General features: G+C 42.1%; 1 protein-coding gene across 1 annotated transcript in view; it reads left to right on the top strand.

Moving 5' to 3' along the window:
* IL17REL (interleukin 17 receptor E like) overlaps nt 1-17,375 on the top strand; it is a 687,219-nt gene that overhangs the window by 584,657 nt on the left and 85,187 nt on the right. Inside the window, exons 14-15 of the mRNA XM_086967317.1 lie at nt 8,908-8,973; nt 14,042-14,099. Coding sequence (XP_086823443.1) covers nt 8,908-8,973; nt 14,042-14,099 — 124 coding nt within the window. The remainder of the gene's footprint in view (nt 1-8,907; nt 8,974-14,041; nt 14,100-17,375) is intronic.

Genomic DNA, 17,375 nt, shown 5'->3' on the forward strand with positions numbered 1-17,375 from the left:
TGCTTCTAAGAACTCTTCTCAGATTCAGTGTGTTCTTGGCAAATTCAATCTCTTGCCCTCATTGTCGAATCATTTTCAATCTATTGAAAACACAGAATATGTTTTTTGGTGCTTAGGCTTTCAATTGCTTTAAGTTTGTCAAACACAGGTTTTCCTTTAACTATGACCTTACAGGTCATGCACTCTCCACCTCTTTTTCATCAGCACAAGTTTTTGGCCTGCAATGCTTTTTCACTACATACAGCTGTGTGATGCTGTCTGCTGTTGCACCGTGTTTTCATATTTAATTCCTCACATAACAAAGCAGAGATTAAAAAAAAACACTTCTGTACACAGTAAGATCATCTCCCACTGCAAGAACCTTTTGTGAGCTCGATGAACACCTCTGTTCTTTATTAGATTTTCACATTCAGCTGTTAGAAGAAGAAGGTGTAATGATATGTGGGTTGGTATGGTAATGAGACTTGTTGTAGGTAACACATAGGAATCTATTGGGTAGACATCGACAAGCTAGGAGCCAATAAAAATGCAACATTTATTGGTACTATATAGCTGTCTGTCTGACAATTAATAGTAATGCTCATCTTGCTTTGATATTACATTCTGACACACAAAGCTGTTGTCCTTTAAAAAGAAACTGCATCTTGTGAACTCCTCCCAGATGGAAATTCCATGGGAGGCTGCAAGCACTTAGCAATCAATTATGTCTCACCAGTAAGTTTCACTGAGGTGTGGTTACATTCAATAATTAGAGCAAATTTGTTCATTATCTATTAAGGGTACTGATACATGTTGTAATGATTTTCTAGTCCTCCTGCTGTCAAATGATTTCAGCAATGTTTCATGTTATCATCAAGTGATATTTTTTAAATCAGCCTGACTGTGCATATTTAGAAATATGTGGAACCTGCACCGACGGACTTGAAGCCGCCCCATATTTTAATTTAGTTGTAAGCACAAGCGCAAGCTTGTGCCATTTCTAGGAGTTGCCTGGCTCCTATAGACACAGGCGCTAGAGGGTTAAAACACCTGTTTTATTAATTTTATTAGTTTCCAGTATCCTGTTCACTTGCTGGAGAACTGGCGGTGTACTCGTGGTGTTGCTGGACCCCGGTTTGGTTTTAATTTTCACCCAACTGTTTCTCGGCCATGAACTTTGACCGGGTCACGCCTCCTGATATGCCCTACGATAGGTGGTCTATAATTTCACCTTGGCAGTGTGCCCATGCAGCTTGCACCGAGGGACTTGAGTCCTCGCCATGTTTTAATTTCCTTGTAAGCACAAGCATAAGCTCGTGCAATTTCTAGGAGTTGCCTGACTCCTATAGACATGGACGCCAGCTTTCAGAGGGTTAACATTTTTTAGCTATTCTTTAGTTACAAGTATCCTGTTCACCTGCTGTAGAGCCGGCAGTGAACACCATGGCAGGGCGTCCACATAGCAGATGTGCACAATGGGTACACAATTTAGCCAGAAACCCTGGCTAAATCTGTAAGTACACAACAAACTATTTAAAAAAGCTTTCAGCTATTGCCTCCTGTGATGAATGTAATAGCTTTACCTTTAATCTAACACAAAAATCATACACTTGAGATAAGTTCCACTTTGTGTGTAACATCACTGAAAGTGTGGTTACCTCTCCTGATCACTTTCAAGCCGTGTATTGTACCCTACTAAACTCTCATTAAATAATAAAGCATAAATATGAGCTCTATGAATATATAGAATCTTACAGCCCTGATATTACCTTTCTCATTGAGACCTGGGCAGACTCAGCTGCTGGCTGTGATATAAATGCCGCCTTATCTGCTAACTTCAATATTATCACCTGGCTAGAGTAGACAAACAGGGTGGAGGATTAGCCCTTATCCATAAAAAATCTTTTGTTCTAATGTGTTGCCCAGAAGAAAATACCGATTGCAAAGCTCTTCTTTTAGCTCTAAATTAAATAACCATGCCACGATTCATGAGTTATTGGTTATAGACCTTCGGGTCCTAAAACCCGTTTCTTGGAAGTGCTCTGTGAGTTCCTAGAAGGAAGTATTCATTTCAGTAATTATTCAGTCTTAGGGGATTTCAATTTTCATTTAGATGAACCTGATGACATGGATATTAACACCCTGCTTGATAATCTTATGCACTTTGAGCTTAAACAAATGGTTCTTGCCCCTACACGCTGAGCAGGGCACACTCTGCATGGAATTTCCACAAATGTTCAAGGACATCAAATTAGTGATATCCTTCCACTCACATGGTCTGATCATAAGGCAATTCAGTTTAATTGTATTATTAAACTTCTGAAAGACCCTTTTAACTCTGTTCCCCTGACCAAATTGGCCATGTCTTTGGATAAAGTGAAGAAAACTGATCTCATTAAGCATCTCAAGACCTCTCAACCCCATTTTGTGAACTCCCCATAACATTGATGCAGTGTGTTATCGCACTTGGCTGCGTAAAGCTCCAGACATAGCGCCTTGCTCAAGAATGTCTCTAATCACAGAACTAGACCATCAGCCCCCTGATATTTCACCAAATTTAAAGAACTAAAGAAAAATTGCCGTCACCAAGGGAGAACTTGGAGAACTCACTAGTTTGAATACTTTATTGACTGTGCGATAACTTAAAATCTTTACAGTATAAAACACATGAACATCCCCCCCAGAATACCCTTCCCACAGTAAAACCCTATATACAACATTAAGATTACATTATGACTGTTTTTACTACATTATGTCCATTAAAACCTCTTTTGTTTGCTTCTTGTCTTTACGCCTTCGAGAGTCTAGAAAGTTAAATCAAAGTTCAGCAAGGTTAATCTCAACTCGATGCCATATGTCAAAGGGAAAGTTCTTCACTAGGCCCTTATCCGCCCCTGGTTTGGTTTCTGGGTCTAGTAATCCCAATTGCTTAGCAATAGCTCCTAAATTGACTGACAGCTTGCATGGTTAGGGCACCAGATGGAGCTCATGGCTCAATGACAAGAACCTTCGGGTCAATGGCCTTTTGGTGATTGTCAAGTGCAGTTCTGACTTGATGGATGAACTTGCCGACCCTAGCTAGTAGACAGGTCGTTGTTTCCAAAAAGCACCAGTCCGAGGCCTCTCTGCAGGTTCTATAGCCTAGGTTCTGTAGGGCCGGGCGCAGCAGACGATGGCGATCGCTGACCAACTTTGTACAGCAGCACAAAAGGTGTAACCAAGATTCTCTGCGGTAGTTGCATAGCCGGCAGGCAATAGCACAATCCGTTCGTGCCCATTTTGGGTTAAAATCTACGATCCCAAGGGCCAAGAGGCGCAGATACAGAATTTTCTTTCTCGCTTGGATTGATAGTGAGTCTTGCAGATACGGTTGGGGTTTGCCAGGAATATAAGACTTGTCCAGGGCCAGAGTTAGTGGATTATATCGGAGTGATGAGCAGTCCAGCTCCAGCTCGTACGAGATGGTCTGGACTTGGCGCTTGATAGCTAAGACCCAAGCAGATGTGAAATTTCTTGAAGGGGCAAGCTGTTTCCCTCGATTTTCAATAGGTCAATGCCTTGTGCCACCTTGATGTGCCATGGGGTGCCCACTTCTCCCCAAAAAATGTTTAGAAAATGTTTAAGATTGTTTTCAGGTGCTTTCAGTACTCTGATGTAGTATTTTAACAGGTCCCCCTGTAGTACCAACTCCGGGCGTTTCAAGCCTATTTCTAGCCTCAGTAATTTAAATGTATATCATTGATTCAGGAATACAAAAACCTGATCATCTCAGAGATAACCAAATACTTTTCTGAGAAAATTAGGTCTGTCTCTAATCCTACCAGGGTTCTTTTTCAAACAGTAAATAGGCTTGCCTCTCTTCTGATTCTGTTGCCTCCTCGACTTCTCAATCGTAACAGTTTTGTGATAACCTAGCTCTCTTTTTTGAAAACAATGTTGAAACAATCTTCAACAATCTTCCTCATAGCATCATGACCAACCAGAACCCTCCAATCTTACTTTGTTCTAATCATAACCAATCAACCCTTCAGGAGTTCCCCGTCATCTCCCTGGAATTGTTGATGAAGCTCATTAAAGCAACCAAATCCGGAGCTCCTTGGGACCCCTGTCCTAAGTACTAAGGAACTTCATGACATTGCAGATTTTGTGGTTCCCTCTATGACTGTGTTGCTTAACAACATCTTAAATATTGGCTGCTATCCCACTGAATCGAAAAAGACTTCCATCCTACTACTTCTGAAAAAAGGTAGTCTCGATCCTGTGTCTGAAGTAAACTAACGTCTTGATCCTGTGTCTGAAGTAAACTATCACCCGATAGCAAGACTTCCTTTCTTTGCTAGTCTTAGAGAGACACCTTAATACCACTCTCACCATCTTTTTGGAGGAAATTGTCATTTTAGACATTTCTCGATTTGGCTTTAGGAAAACACACGGTACTTAAACTGCATTGATTTCAGTGATTGAAGAGGTTAGGGCTATCTTAGCTTGAGGTGACAAGGCTGTGGTGGTCCTTCGAGAGCTATCTGCAGCCTTTGACAGGGGTAAGCCATACAATCTTGAAACAACAACTGAGGGAGATGGGTATCCAATGGTCTGCCCTGCAACTCCTCTGTTCCTTCCTAGATGACAGGAAGCAAGCAATGAACCATGGCTACTTTAGCTCAAAGCCTTTCACGCTGCCTTGCAGTGTTCCTCAGGGCTCATGCTTGAGCCCTACACTGTTTAACATATATGTGGCCCCTCTCTTGACCCTTATAAGGTCATTCAGCTTTGTTACTGTATCCTACGCCAATGACACTCAAATTATTGTCCCCATAAATGATGACATTGATAAGGTGGCCACACATTTCAGCAATTGAATGTCGGCAATTTCAACTGAATGACTAAAACTGAATTCCGAAAAGACTGAGGTTCTTCTCTTTGGAAGGGATAGTTCTTTTTGGAACAGCTCATGGTGACCACCAGCACTTGGCCCTCTTCCTACTCCTTCTGGCTAAAGCAAGGAATCTTGGCATTATTTTTGATTCCAAGCTTTCTTTTAAGGATCAAACCATTTGGCTTCTTCCTGCTTCCACTCTCTAAAAGTGCTGAAGAAAATGCTTCATTTTTTGCCTTCAGACTTAAAGAAGGCAGTGACCACCTCCCTGGTGCATACAAAGTTAGACTATTGTAATGCTCTTCATGTGGGAGCTCAACAGCATGTTTTGAATAGACTCCAGTGGCTGCAAAATGCAGCAATCCGGGTGCTTAAAAAAAACATAAAATCTTAACCCCCTACCAAAGCCAGGCATGATCTACTATGGCTACCCATCAAAAAAAGAATCGCTAATTTTCAAGGCGCTTTGCAAAGCACATAAATCACTCCACCATATGGCCTGCCCTGCTTAGAGACAAACTCAGATGGTACATCCTAAATAGACATTTGCGTTCAGCTTCAGCTAACAAAATGTTGGTCTAAACTATCTTCAAAGCTACTTGGGGAGGTAGAAGCTTTTCCCATGCAACCACTCACCTCTGGAACCAAATGCCAGATCATTTAAGGAACATTTCTTACCATCTGGCTTTTAGAAAGCGACTGAAAACCTGGCTGTTAACCTCTGCTTTTTAGTCTACTATTTCATTACTTCCAGTCTTTAGTGCAGAGGTCCTCAAACCTTTGGATGCCGAGACCCCCCTGTCAACATTTTCAAGCGTAAGGACCCCCTCCTGACAAAAATTTCTAAACCTCTAGGACCAAATTATGCGACAGGCTTGACTAAATTGTGTGAGTAGAAAATGTAAATAATGTTCTGTGATGCTGCGTATTTTGGGGTAGCATTGCTTTATTATTTAGAATTTTTTTAAACACAGTAATACTGAGGAAAGATTTCACCCCATCAGTACCAGTTTATAACTTCAGAAAGGTGTCTAGTCAACCTCTGTGAAGGGCCTCCCAATCCGCAGGAATAGGCACTGCCACATTAGAAGCTCACCTGGCCATGGCCGGGAGCAGCAAGGGTGCATTCGAACCGTGGCGGTCTTGTGCAGAGTTAAGCAGTTTACCCATGCCCCTTTCCTCTCACCCCCTTTCTTCCATCCCTCTCTTGTCTCCTCTCCCAACCCCGGATCCCTCTTTCGCATTGCAGGCCGATGGTTATTAGCCCCAGGACACCTTTTGGTAACAGTAGCGCACTACAAATGTAAATAGTAGGCAGAAGCAGGGGATCCACTAGACCCGAACTTCCGGGGGCGAGGGGGGGGGGGGGTTAACACTCCCAGCCAGGGCTTGTCCAAGCACTAGTCGCACACGGTGCAACAGTCTTTCCACCTTCTCCATGAATTCCCTCACTACCACTCACCAACAATACACCTCATCTCTCTATAGCACCTGTCTGACAAACATTTCATGTTTTATAGCGCTACTCATAGTTTACTCACACTCAGTTCTGTGATGTTCATGGTACATCTTCTTTGTACCAGGCACTTTAACCTTCTGCACTGTGTGGGTGACAAAAGTGCCCAAGTGACTGCATGGTGAGCAATGCAACAGTGTGAGAGTAGGGTAAAAGGAGTGACTGCAGGGTGAGTGAGGTGACCATATGAATTTGTGTTCGGCTGTAAATGCAGAGTGGGACGAATAAGTGCATGGTTAGTGATGGCCTTGTTTGAGTGAGCTACAGATTGAGCAGTGAAGGGGGGACAGGTGAGTGAAGTGTCACATGAGTACAGGGTGAGGAGTGTGCTCGTGTGACTGCAGGGTGGGGTACAGAGTGAACACTTCAAGCAAAGTTTTAGTGCAGAGTGATCACTGTGAGAACAGGGTGAGCGGGAGAATGTTGTGAGTGCATGGTGATCAGTGTGAGTGCATTGTGATCACTGTGAGTACATTATGATCACTGTGAGTGCAGGGTGAGTGGGTGAATGTTGTGAGTGCATGGTGATCAGTGTGAGTGCATGGTGATCAGTGTGGGTGCATGGTGATCAGTGTAGGTGCATGGTGATCAGTGTGGGTGCATGGTGATCAGTGTGGGTGCATGGTGATCAGTGTGAGTGCATGGTGATCAGTGTGAGTGCATTGTGATTGCTGTGAGTGCATGGAGATCAGTGTGAGTGCATTGTGATCACTGTGAGTACATTATGATCACTGTGAGTGCAGGGTGAGTGGGTGAATGTTGTGAGTGCATGGTGATCAGCGTGAGTGCATGGTGATCAGTGTCGGTGCATGGTGATCAGTGTGAGGGCATGGTGATCAGTGTGAGTGCATTGTGATTGCTGTGAGTGCATGGAGATCAGTGTGGGTGCATGGTGATCAGTGTGAGTGCATGGTGATCAGTGTGAGTGCATTGTGATTGCTGTGAGTGCATGGTGATCAGTGTGAGTGCATGGTGATTGCTATGAGTGCATGGTGATTGCTATGAGTGCATGGTGATTGCTATGAGTGCATGGTGATCGCTATGAGTGCATGGTGATCGCTATGAGTGCATGGTGATCAGTGTGAGTGCATTGCGATCGCTGGGAGTGCAGGGTGAACGTGAAAGTGAAGGCGAGAATGAGAAGTGAGTATTCTGAAAGCAGGGTGCATTCCCAGAAACTTGAAGCGTAGGGTTTCAGATATAAGTTGCTATAATGGCATTAATCAGGGTTCCAGGGTGGAGGAAATAAATAATGTGCTGATCCTGCAACAAACTTCCAGACTTATGATTAGGGTTACCAGCTCATTATTTTGATGGCCCAGAAATAAGCAGTCACCTACAGCTGTATTTTTTGCACTTATCCGTGAATACTTAGATCAGCAAATATAAATAGAAAGCACTTTTAATTGTGTTCTAGGGATGCCTCAATGATCCATGGCTAATAATTAAAGAGAATAAAGACAGAAAAGTCACATAACTAATTAATACATACTTTTTTTTATTTATAACTCAATTTAGTGTCAAGAGCAGGTCTCTGCAGGATCTTTAAACAACACATAGCAGGCATGTTTCTTTTGGCAACCCAACTTTATATTTATTTTCTTTAAATGCATTCTCACACTACAGCAGTAAGTGTAAAAATACAAATGTAAGGAATAGGCAGAGTGGGGGCCCAGGGGGTACTGGAACCATAAAAAAAACTAAGCTTTGGTAATCAGTTAACAAAGGCATGTAAATTTGCTAATGGTCTTTAAAGACCTGTGAAAAACTCGGGCCGGAGATAAGACTCCAGACACTGCCCAGCCGAGGCCCCAGGAGCACGAGCTGCACTGCAGCAGCCCAGGCTGAGACACAGGATGGGGGAGGAGGGGGCTGAAGCCCTGGAGGCCAGGGCAGAAGTGACACTGTGAAGGCGCGACCCCCTTTGCATCGCTCCACGGCCCCCCTGGGGGTCACGCCCCACAGTTTGAATACCCCTGCCTTAGTGCCTAGACTTCTTCCAGCAGATGTTATGCTTTATACATTTAAATCAAATCAAATGAAAATGAATATTATCATTGGCATTCAAGTGAGGGATATTGAATACGTGTTACATAATTAGTTTGAAAATGTGTCTGTTGAAGTCTAAATAATTTTTCAGGCCATGAGGACTGTGCTATACATCTGTGCAATAATCATATTATTAAGTGTCTGGTTAGTTAGTGTCATATTCTCGCGAAAAAGCCTTTAAAGGCTAATCTAAAAGACTGATTTGATTTTATCATGTTATATCATGTTATAAAGTGTCATAGTGTGGGGTGTGCTTCTATAAGTATATGAAATTTCTTATTCAATTAAGATACATTATTTTTCTAATGCATTGTAAATGCTCCCACAAAGTGTGTGGGGTGTTATTAAGTAATCCTCATAAGAAAAGGCAAAACAGTGTTCACTCCCTTCTTTCCATGAGATAATCATGCTCATGAATGAATAAATTAACATGAATGCAAGAATCTGATTTTCCTCATTGGTGATCTTCCACATTTCTACTTCACAGGACAGCACTAATTCAGTGAAAATTAATGTTTCACATCAATGGTGCGACAAGGATAGCTGCTTAAAGGTAGGTCGGTGGTAAAACATATCACTAGTAATAACTGCTGCATTAATTAATTTTGAAAGTGAATACTGGTTCATTGATGTTGATCACCAATTCAAGTCTTTGCTGAGGATAAAAATGAGCGTTTAATACACTGAGATGTTAAAGATATAGCTCCATTGTAAGAGGTACGCGGGTGCTTCTGTGATACCAGTGCATGGAGTGGGGTACCGTGGGAGAGCCCTCTGACTGTAGCTGCCTGGTATATCATTACATGTTGATGAGCTGGACAGCAGAGCACAGATGGAGCTGCATTTTTGGCTAATACTCAGGGCTTTAAGTGGGTCGGGTCCTGCCGGCAGTTCTTAAAAGCAGCTGCTGGGATGGGTCCCTATCGGGCTCTCCGTCCTTGCCCTCACCCTCAGGATGACTATAATGTTTTAACTCTACTGCAGTATCACCCCTTTCTTCCTTTAATGTTACTTCAATAAGACTCATTATTAGGTTTTACACAGTCTCATCATGTCAGAACTGAAGCATTTTCAATATTCTTTACAACGAAGCCATAGTTGCTGTTTATTTATTTTGTGCAACTAACAAATCCATTAGTCCTGGCTTGTTGTATTTATGATGTTACTTGTTGACTTATATATCTGGCTACAATGACAGAAACAGCAAAATACCAGTCGGGCAGCACACTGCTAACCATAGATTTTTAGATACAGTGTTTTTAAGCCACGCCCTTAATTACACAGGCCACGCCCCTTCGAGAGACCCCTACCAAGTTTTTTCATACCACTTAAAGCTCTCCTCTCACTGTAATGGAAATGCTTATGTGTGAGCCACAGGCAATTCGGAGACCTCTGTCGACCTCTCATAATGTAGCTTCTAATACAGAGCACAATATAGTTGGGAATGTCTCACTATTGGGAGATGAGGCACCTGGGAGATCAGGTTATAAGTGCATTGAAGAGCTCTTTGTGTGTCTTCTTACGGCTATCAGAGTGCAGTATGTAAGTCAGGTGTGGCGATAGATACAGGCGGACTGCAACTAGAGTCCTGTCCCCTTATCTAGATGAGGAAGAAGCTCATTCAATATGTCCTTTATATTACTTTAACACAGTGCTATGCTGGCAATCCCATTGGGTAATAATTTATAAGACCGGACATGCATTAATACAATAAACACACACACTTAACAAATGCATTTCAAAAACATTGTATAACTCATCTGATTGGTATAATTAGTTATGAGGTCAGTTTGTGTAAGAATCTGATTCAGATGTGTAAGGATACGAAAACATGTCTTAAATGTGATTTATCTTGCTGTATTCTTTTTCTTGCTTTTTCGGTATGTTAATTCATTCTATTGGATACTTTTGGGTACTTGTTCATGTTACATAAATGACAATGTGAATATAAATAGTACCAAGGGCTAAAATGTTTATGAGCACTGTCAAAAAGGCAGGTAGACTTGAAAGCACTCTCCCAAGGAGCATCAACCAACTAGAGCTGTAATTTCCTTAAAGATTTGCCAGCAGATGAAGTACTTGGACAGCATTTGTACAAATAGTTCGTAAATATACATATTTATATAGCTCTTGTTGCTTAGTCCTCCAATAAATTAGTTGGGCAAGCCTTATCTCAAAGCTTGCATTTCACAAAAAATAGAACTGTAAATAGTTTCCTGTAAATCACAGTGCTCAACTAATTTGCAAGATATTTAGCATCCCCACCCAAAGGCCAAGATATTTCTAACCCTTTCTGTGGCTTATTCCCTTCATGTTAAACTGGAGCCTCGCTTTAAATGCTAATTTCTTGAAAACTGCTGAACTGCAGAAAGAACCCTGTCTCAGTACAATTGTACCTTAGTGTCAACTTTTGAGAATTTTAATTAAGCTGCACTGCTTGTGACCTCACAAATTACATCACTCATGGTCTGTTCAATAACATTAATGATAATATCAATCCTTCATCTGAAAATATATAATTGACAACAACAATGTGTGTGATAGCCGCAAGTTAATGTAACTTACTTCAGTTACCACATAACAGGTGAATTTCAATGATTTTATTTAGTTGAATATGTAGGCCCTCATTAGGATGTCGGTTGGAAAGCTTCGACAACAGGTTGGGTGCTTTCCGACTGACATCCTTGGTTTGAATTAGGACCACCATATTCGGATTACGACGTCGGAAATCAGACCTACTCATCTTTCCGGCTGGCTTCTGATGGGCTCATGGAGCCCGTCGGCCTGTCAGAAACCAAACATAATCCTGTGTGGACAGCGTTTCCGCCGTCGGGATTATGATGTCAGTTTCCAACAGGCTTTGCATGTCGGGATTTGGACATGGAAAGCCTGTCTGACAGCTACTTAGGGACCCCTAGCAGGGCCCAATTCACCATGCAGTCTCCTGGTTGGATGCCAGGGGGCACCTATGGTGCCCCCCTGTAAATCCCTGCACTGTGTGGCAGGAACCAGCTCCATAGAGAAATTGGAGTTTGCGACCGCACAATGTGCAGTCACATTGCAATATGAAGTTCGAACCGCTGACCTACAGTCGGCCGGTTCCCACACCAAGACTGTGTCGATCGGAGGCAGCTCCGAACGACATCGACGTAGGGGGCGTAATGTTTTAACTGACATTTATACCTAACTAACCTAACTTTAACCTTTGTTTTTTTCTGTGAATATATATATATATATATATATATATATATATATATATATATATATGTTTTTCACTGGAAAAAGCGAAGGTTAAAGTTACATTGTAGGAATGTGAAATTATCACTTTAACAGTAATGTTTAAAAATAAAAAAAACACTGAATTAGAACAGTGCTTTGGAAAAATGGATGTTTGCAAACATCCATGCTCCGTATGCCAGGCAACATGTCATGCCTGGCAAACCGGGCATAGATGTGTGGCCCCCAGGCCTCATGGCAGAGGCCCCAGAGGGTTGGGGGCCATGCTAGGGACCCCCAAAGTTCATTTCCAACAGCCTTTCAATGGCGGTTGGACCGCGATTGAAAGGCTACTTTCCAATAGCCTTTCAATATCGGTGGACCGCCATTGAAAGGCTGCCTAAAAAGGGAAATCGTAATCCCTATGGCGGCGCCTGAGCAGGCATCACCCCATTGTAGGAGATTGCTTGCTGCCTAATGGTAGGACGGGCTCCTTGAGCCCATCCGAATTGTTGGTCGTTCCTCCACATGCTGCCTCTGAATGCCTCGCATCTTAATGCAGCGGTTGCACTGCAGCACTAGAAAACGGTCGTACCGCAACCGACCGGGCCGAATCTCTTTGTCCTTTAATGGCAGCCACAACATTTCTCTTCATGTTGTGGCCAGCCAATCAGTGTTAGCTCACACAGGAGTTCACAAGAGCCTTTCACTCCGATAGGAGCATGATGGCCGATGTGAAAAAAAAGCCATGGCCAAGCCAATTACTATGTTATTTGAAGTTGTGTGATCGTGGGACTTTTGTGATTGTCCTGTGAACCCAACAGTAAAGATGTACAACGTTTTTCAACCTACTTTTTGTCAAAAACTACTAACGGATTTACACCAATTCACAAAAAGCATTCTTTCACCAATTTTGGTGTAAATAAGTTCAACTATTTTCACTGTATGACTGTTCTATTTCCCAATGGAAAAATGACTGGGGAAATTGTGTTTTGGGACCCCCCCCCCCCCCCACATTTTGTATATATACTCAATAAAAAAAACAAGGTTGAAGTGAAATTATAGTTAGGAGTTATAATTATATCTTACTTCACATTAAAAAAAAAACTTCGAATTTCACTAAAAGAAACAAAGTTTAAATGAACGTTATGGTTAGGTAAAAATGTCAGTTAAAACCAGCCTCTTTAAACTAACAAAACAGCTGAAAATTACCAGTTACAGTTATCTGAAATAACTATAACGAATGCCCTAAAGTAACTATAATTTGTACAACCCCACTCCCACTGTTGTCATCAATGATATCAGTTAAGTTGTCATCCGTAATGTTATCAATGACCTCACTGAACATGTCATGATAGGTCATGAGCAGAGCATGGTGACGGTTTGAGTTTTAGTTACTTAAGGGCAGGAGCTTTTCCTTTAGATAAGCATAACTGGTGAATTTCAATGGTTTTGTTAGTTCCAATTCAATTCAATTTGTTATTTTAATTGACATTTTCACCTCACTATAACTATAAAGCATAGGGTTGGCTGCAGGAAGCCACTAAAGACCTCACGTCGAGTCCACTTTTGAAAAATATTGTTCTTACTCCAGCAGATAATCTTTCTCCTGTGTGCTCATGGGACACCGGCAGGGGTTTAGGGCACTCACTGGTTCCTCGGGACAACCATTGGATTGCGACAATCCCCCCAAAAATGTTTTTTATAAATTTGGGGCCCAAAGGGGTCCCTCTGGACCCCTTTCCTACATGGTCTAGTGAGACATGGTATCCCTATGTTGCGGCGAGCCAATCATAGTGCGTGCTCCTGTGGGAGTTCCCGAGTACATTTAGCTCCCATAGGAGCAATACAGCGACAGGGAAAAAAAGACCCTTAGACCTCAGGTCTAAGTTTACCTTTGGGAATTGGGCCCGAGTGTCAATTGATCAGTTAAATAAATGTGAAAATATACCAGTTGGAGCTTCATTATTTTCACCATCCAAGAATTATTATGATTAAATATCAAGAAGATGAGGACATGATAAATACAGAAGGCAATATCAAAACCATATATATAATAAAGCAGGGAGCTCTACTTATCATTTGTACAGTCACTGAATCAGAATGAATCATGGGTACGTTTTATAGATGAATCACTCCTAATGACTAAGGACCTGATTTAGATTTCGGCGCACAGGTTTCTTCATCACAAAGGAGATAGACATCCTGTGCACCAAAATATAAATCCCATAGAATACTATGGGATTAGTATGTTGGCAGAAGAGATAAATGTCACTGTTGTGACGGAATAACCCATCCGCCAAAATCTAAATCAGATCCTAAATGATTTACAATATTATGACAACTGACTCCCAAACAAATTGATGTGCGTAAAAGATGAAAGTTTTCTCTTTTCATTTTATTAGGGCTGGAGAACTGACGTACAATATTCTATTCCAGTTGAGATATGTGATTTCCCTTGCCGTAAGTGTTAACACTCCATTCCAAAATATTGATTTATTTGATTAAGTATAATTTAGAGCGCAGGCATTGTTTGTACTTGCACATTTCAAATTTTGGCAAATGTACATACCACTTTAGAGCACACTTTGACAAAGAACATTCAGAGATGTATTTGTGAACCTCCCGCTTAAACTTGGCAACAGAAGACCAAAATATGTATGTTTGGCTTGCCAAGTAGCAGCCTATGTATAAATCAAGGAGAGGGCCTACATGTACACAAGTTCAACTACGTTTCTCCTCTGCATCTTCTGATTGGTGCAAGCTTTAGGGTGTCGTCCATAAAGCCCAGTTTTGACTCATATGTGTTTGTAGTGTCAAAGTTCAGGTGCACTGTTGTCTTCGATATATACTGTCCCATAATATTTGCATCACAAACCTCCAGACACCGCAGAAATGCATACATGTTTGCTATTTATGAAACATCCTGAGGACAGAGACTTTAAAGTCAATCATTAAGATGTTGGTACCAATAGTATATCAATTAATCGGTTCGGCATAACGATACAAAAATTGTTGCAAAATGCAGCATTCCTGATTTTTTGCCCCAGACATTCAGAGACCTAGTTTCTCCTTGTGCTACCACAATTTAAACAAAAGATTTGGAAAACCTGCCTCTTCTGTTCTTTTGTGAATACCTTTTAGATGATTATAGGATGGGATGCCTACATTCAGAACCAGGCCTGAAGAGGTCACTGAACCAGCATTTGCAGGGATAGATAATAAGAATGCTTCCTTGCTTCCATTTTTAGGTCGAGCCTAGGCAGCGCAATGGTGTCTCTCCGAGACATGCTGTAATCAGTATGTGCAGTGACACTGCACCTACTGGCTTTTTGTTGGTTTGTCTTGTAAAGTCTCTTTGTTCCTGGTGGTTAATCTGTGTTGTACTTCCTCCTTTTAGTTCTTTGGTAACACTTATGCAGCACTGCCTAACTACTGTAAACTTGCTACTGGTGAGATTAAGTAATTGCTTTGGAACTCTTTTGTTTTTGGTTGCTTAAGTTGAACGTGGATACTGTTTATTTTTGGACTGGTGGGATGAAGTCTTTCGTTTCTGCGGTTTTCAACTATTTTGTTTTTGGTTAACATGAACTTTAAACAAAAATGCTGACTGCTGTTTCTTTTAGGAATACGTTCTAACATTATTGAAAGCTTTCACAGTATAATAGATTATTTGGTGCATTTAGTTATGTTTCTGTAAATTGTTTCTTCATTCACTGTGGTATCTGTAATAGTCTCTTTACATGTGTTGCGGTAAAACTTTTCACTCACCCCCAGTCACAGATCTGGGTTGAATCATCATCGTTCTTTAGCTCCCTTTGCCACCACTGTTCAGACACATCTATATGCAATCAGTCTTGACCCTGTGCCTCATGGGAACAGTCCAGCCCGAATTGCCAAGCCATGTCTTCCCTGGTCCGTAAACAAGCATCCTGGGACAACAGCAAGACTGACACCACACCTAGCCACATTGCCATGCTTCCCACCCTTGTTGACCCAACATGCACACATTTGAGGGTTCTTCAAAAGGAACTGCATTGAAAAGGGTTATTGAAAGCATCTGCATTCACTGTTGGGAATAAAGGTAGCCATTTGTGGCATACAGGAGAGAAGAAAGGAAGGGAGTTGCAGACTACCATTTACTTTACTACCCTATTATACCCTTTTAGATATTGAAATGCCCATAACCCTTAATTAAATATTTAATGGGAATACCCATAAAACCTAATTACATATTTATAGGGAATATTGATGACATTGATATTGTCCATTGTGTAAAAGATATTTATCCAGTATTTGGGTATCTTTCATAGATTAACATGCCTGAGTCATTCCCCGTTGCCGAGGCGGGAGTCCCACGGTAATAAAATATACAATAGCAGTGCCTTAGAAAATTATTTGTCGTAGGCTGAAAGACTATAGGCCCAACAAGGCCCAAAACGTAGCAGCCTATCTACCTCATTATATAAAAAGAACTGAAAAAGAAGTTCCAACCAATCAACTGTCAGCACCCTCTAGAACCTTCCCAGCAGAGGCAGTTCTCAGATTTTCACCGCACGTCGTGTGGAAAGGAGTCTCCCTGAGTACCTACTCAGTTTTCTACTTTTCTCTACAGAATGTCTGAGAAGAAAGCCCTTTTCAAGGCCTGCAGGACCTGTAAAGAAAAGAGGGTCCACATAGATGATCAGCACTTAGACTGCATCTACTGTCTGCATCCCTCTCACATTGTGAAGGATTGCAGGATTTGCCGCACCTTCCCTGCCAAAACTATCAGGGACAGGGAGGCAAGGGTTCTTCTATGGCTCAAATCGTCTTCTACAGATGATGAGGACAAAGCGTCTACTTCCAGCAAAAGAGCCAGATCAAGAGATAGCTCTTCTCCTGAGAGGAAGAAACATCTCAAATCCTCTCATAGAGCTACAGAACCCACAAGGAGGTCATCCTCTCCTCCTCTTGTATCACCATCTTCAGGATCTTCAATTAAAATTGTGAGTAAAGTCCAAGCAAAAACTGTCTCTCTGGTGTCTTCTCACAGTTTCTGTGTCTTCTGCCACCTCAAGCTCTTCTGCTACGGTGTCCACGTCTTCTATCACCTCACCTATTGTGTCATCCAAGGTTTCCTCGAAGAAATCTACTGGGCCTAAGGATATTTCTTCTATTTCCTCAAAATCATCGTCGACTACTATTCCATCGACGACGATTCCAGCGTCGACGTAGTCGTCTTCGACGAAAGCCCCATCGGCGTCGAAGTCATCGGCGATGAAAGCCCCATCGACGTCGAAGTCATTGGCGATGAAGAACCCATCGACGATGAAGATCTCGTTGACGAAGAGCCCATCGACGAAGAGCCCGTCGATGACAGTCCCGTCGACGACAGGCCAGTCGACGAAGAATCCGTCGACGTCAGCCCCGTCGACGGCGGTCCCATCGACATTACCACCGTCGACGAATATTCCCTCGTTGATGAGTCCGTCGACGACCAGCTCGTCTACGGCAATTCCATCAATGAGCCAGCCGCCTCCAGCGCATCTTATCAAGACGCCAGAATCAATGAAGAGTCCTGTTATTACCAAGACGCCACCTGCAAGAGTGGCATACACTCATTTCCAGTTGAAGACCTATCAGAGGCAGGACTACTCTAATATTTCCCCGCTATTACCATCGCATATTTTGGAAACATATGTGAAGGAAGAGGAATCGGATGAGGATAATGGAGACGAAGAAGGTACCTTTGGGATT

This window comes from Lissotriton vulgaris, chromosome 1_1 (assembly GCF_964263255.1).
Source record: "Lissotriton vulgaris chromosome 1_1, aLisVul1.2, whole genome shotgun sequence".
Taxonomy (NCBI): domain Eukaryota; kingdom Metazoa; phylum Chordata; class Amphibia; order Caudata; family Salamandridae; genus Lissotriton; species Lissotriton vulgaris.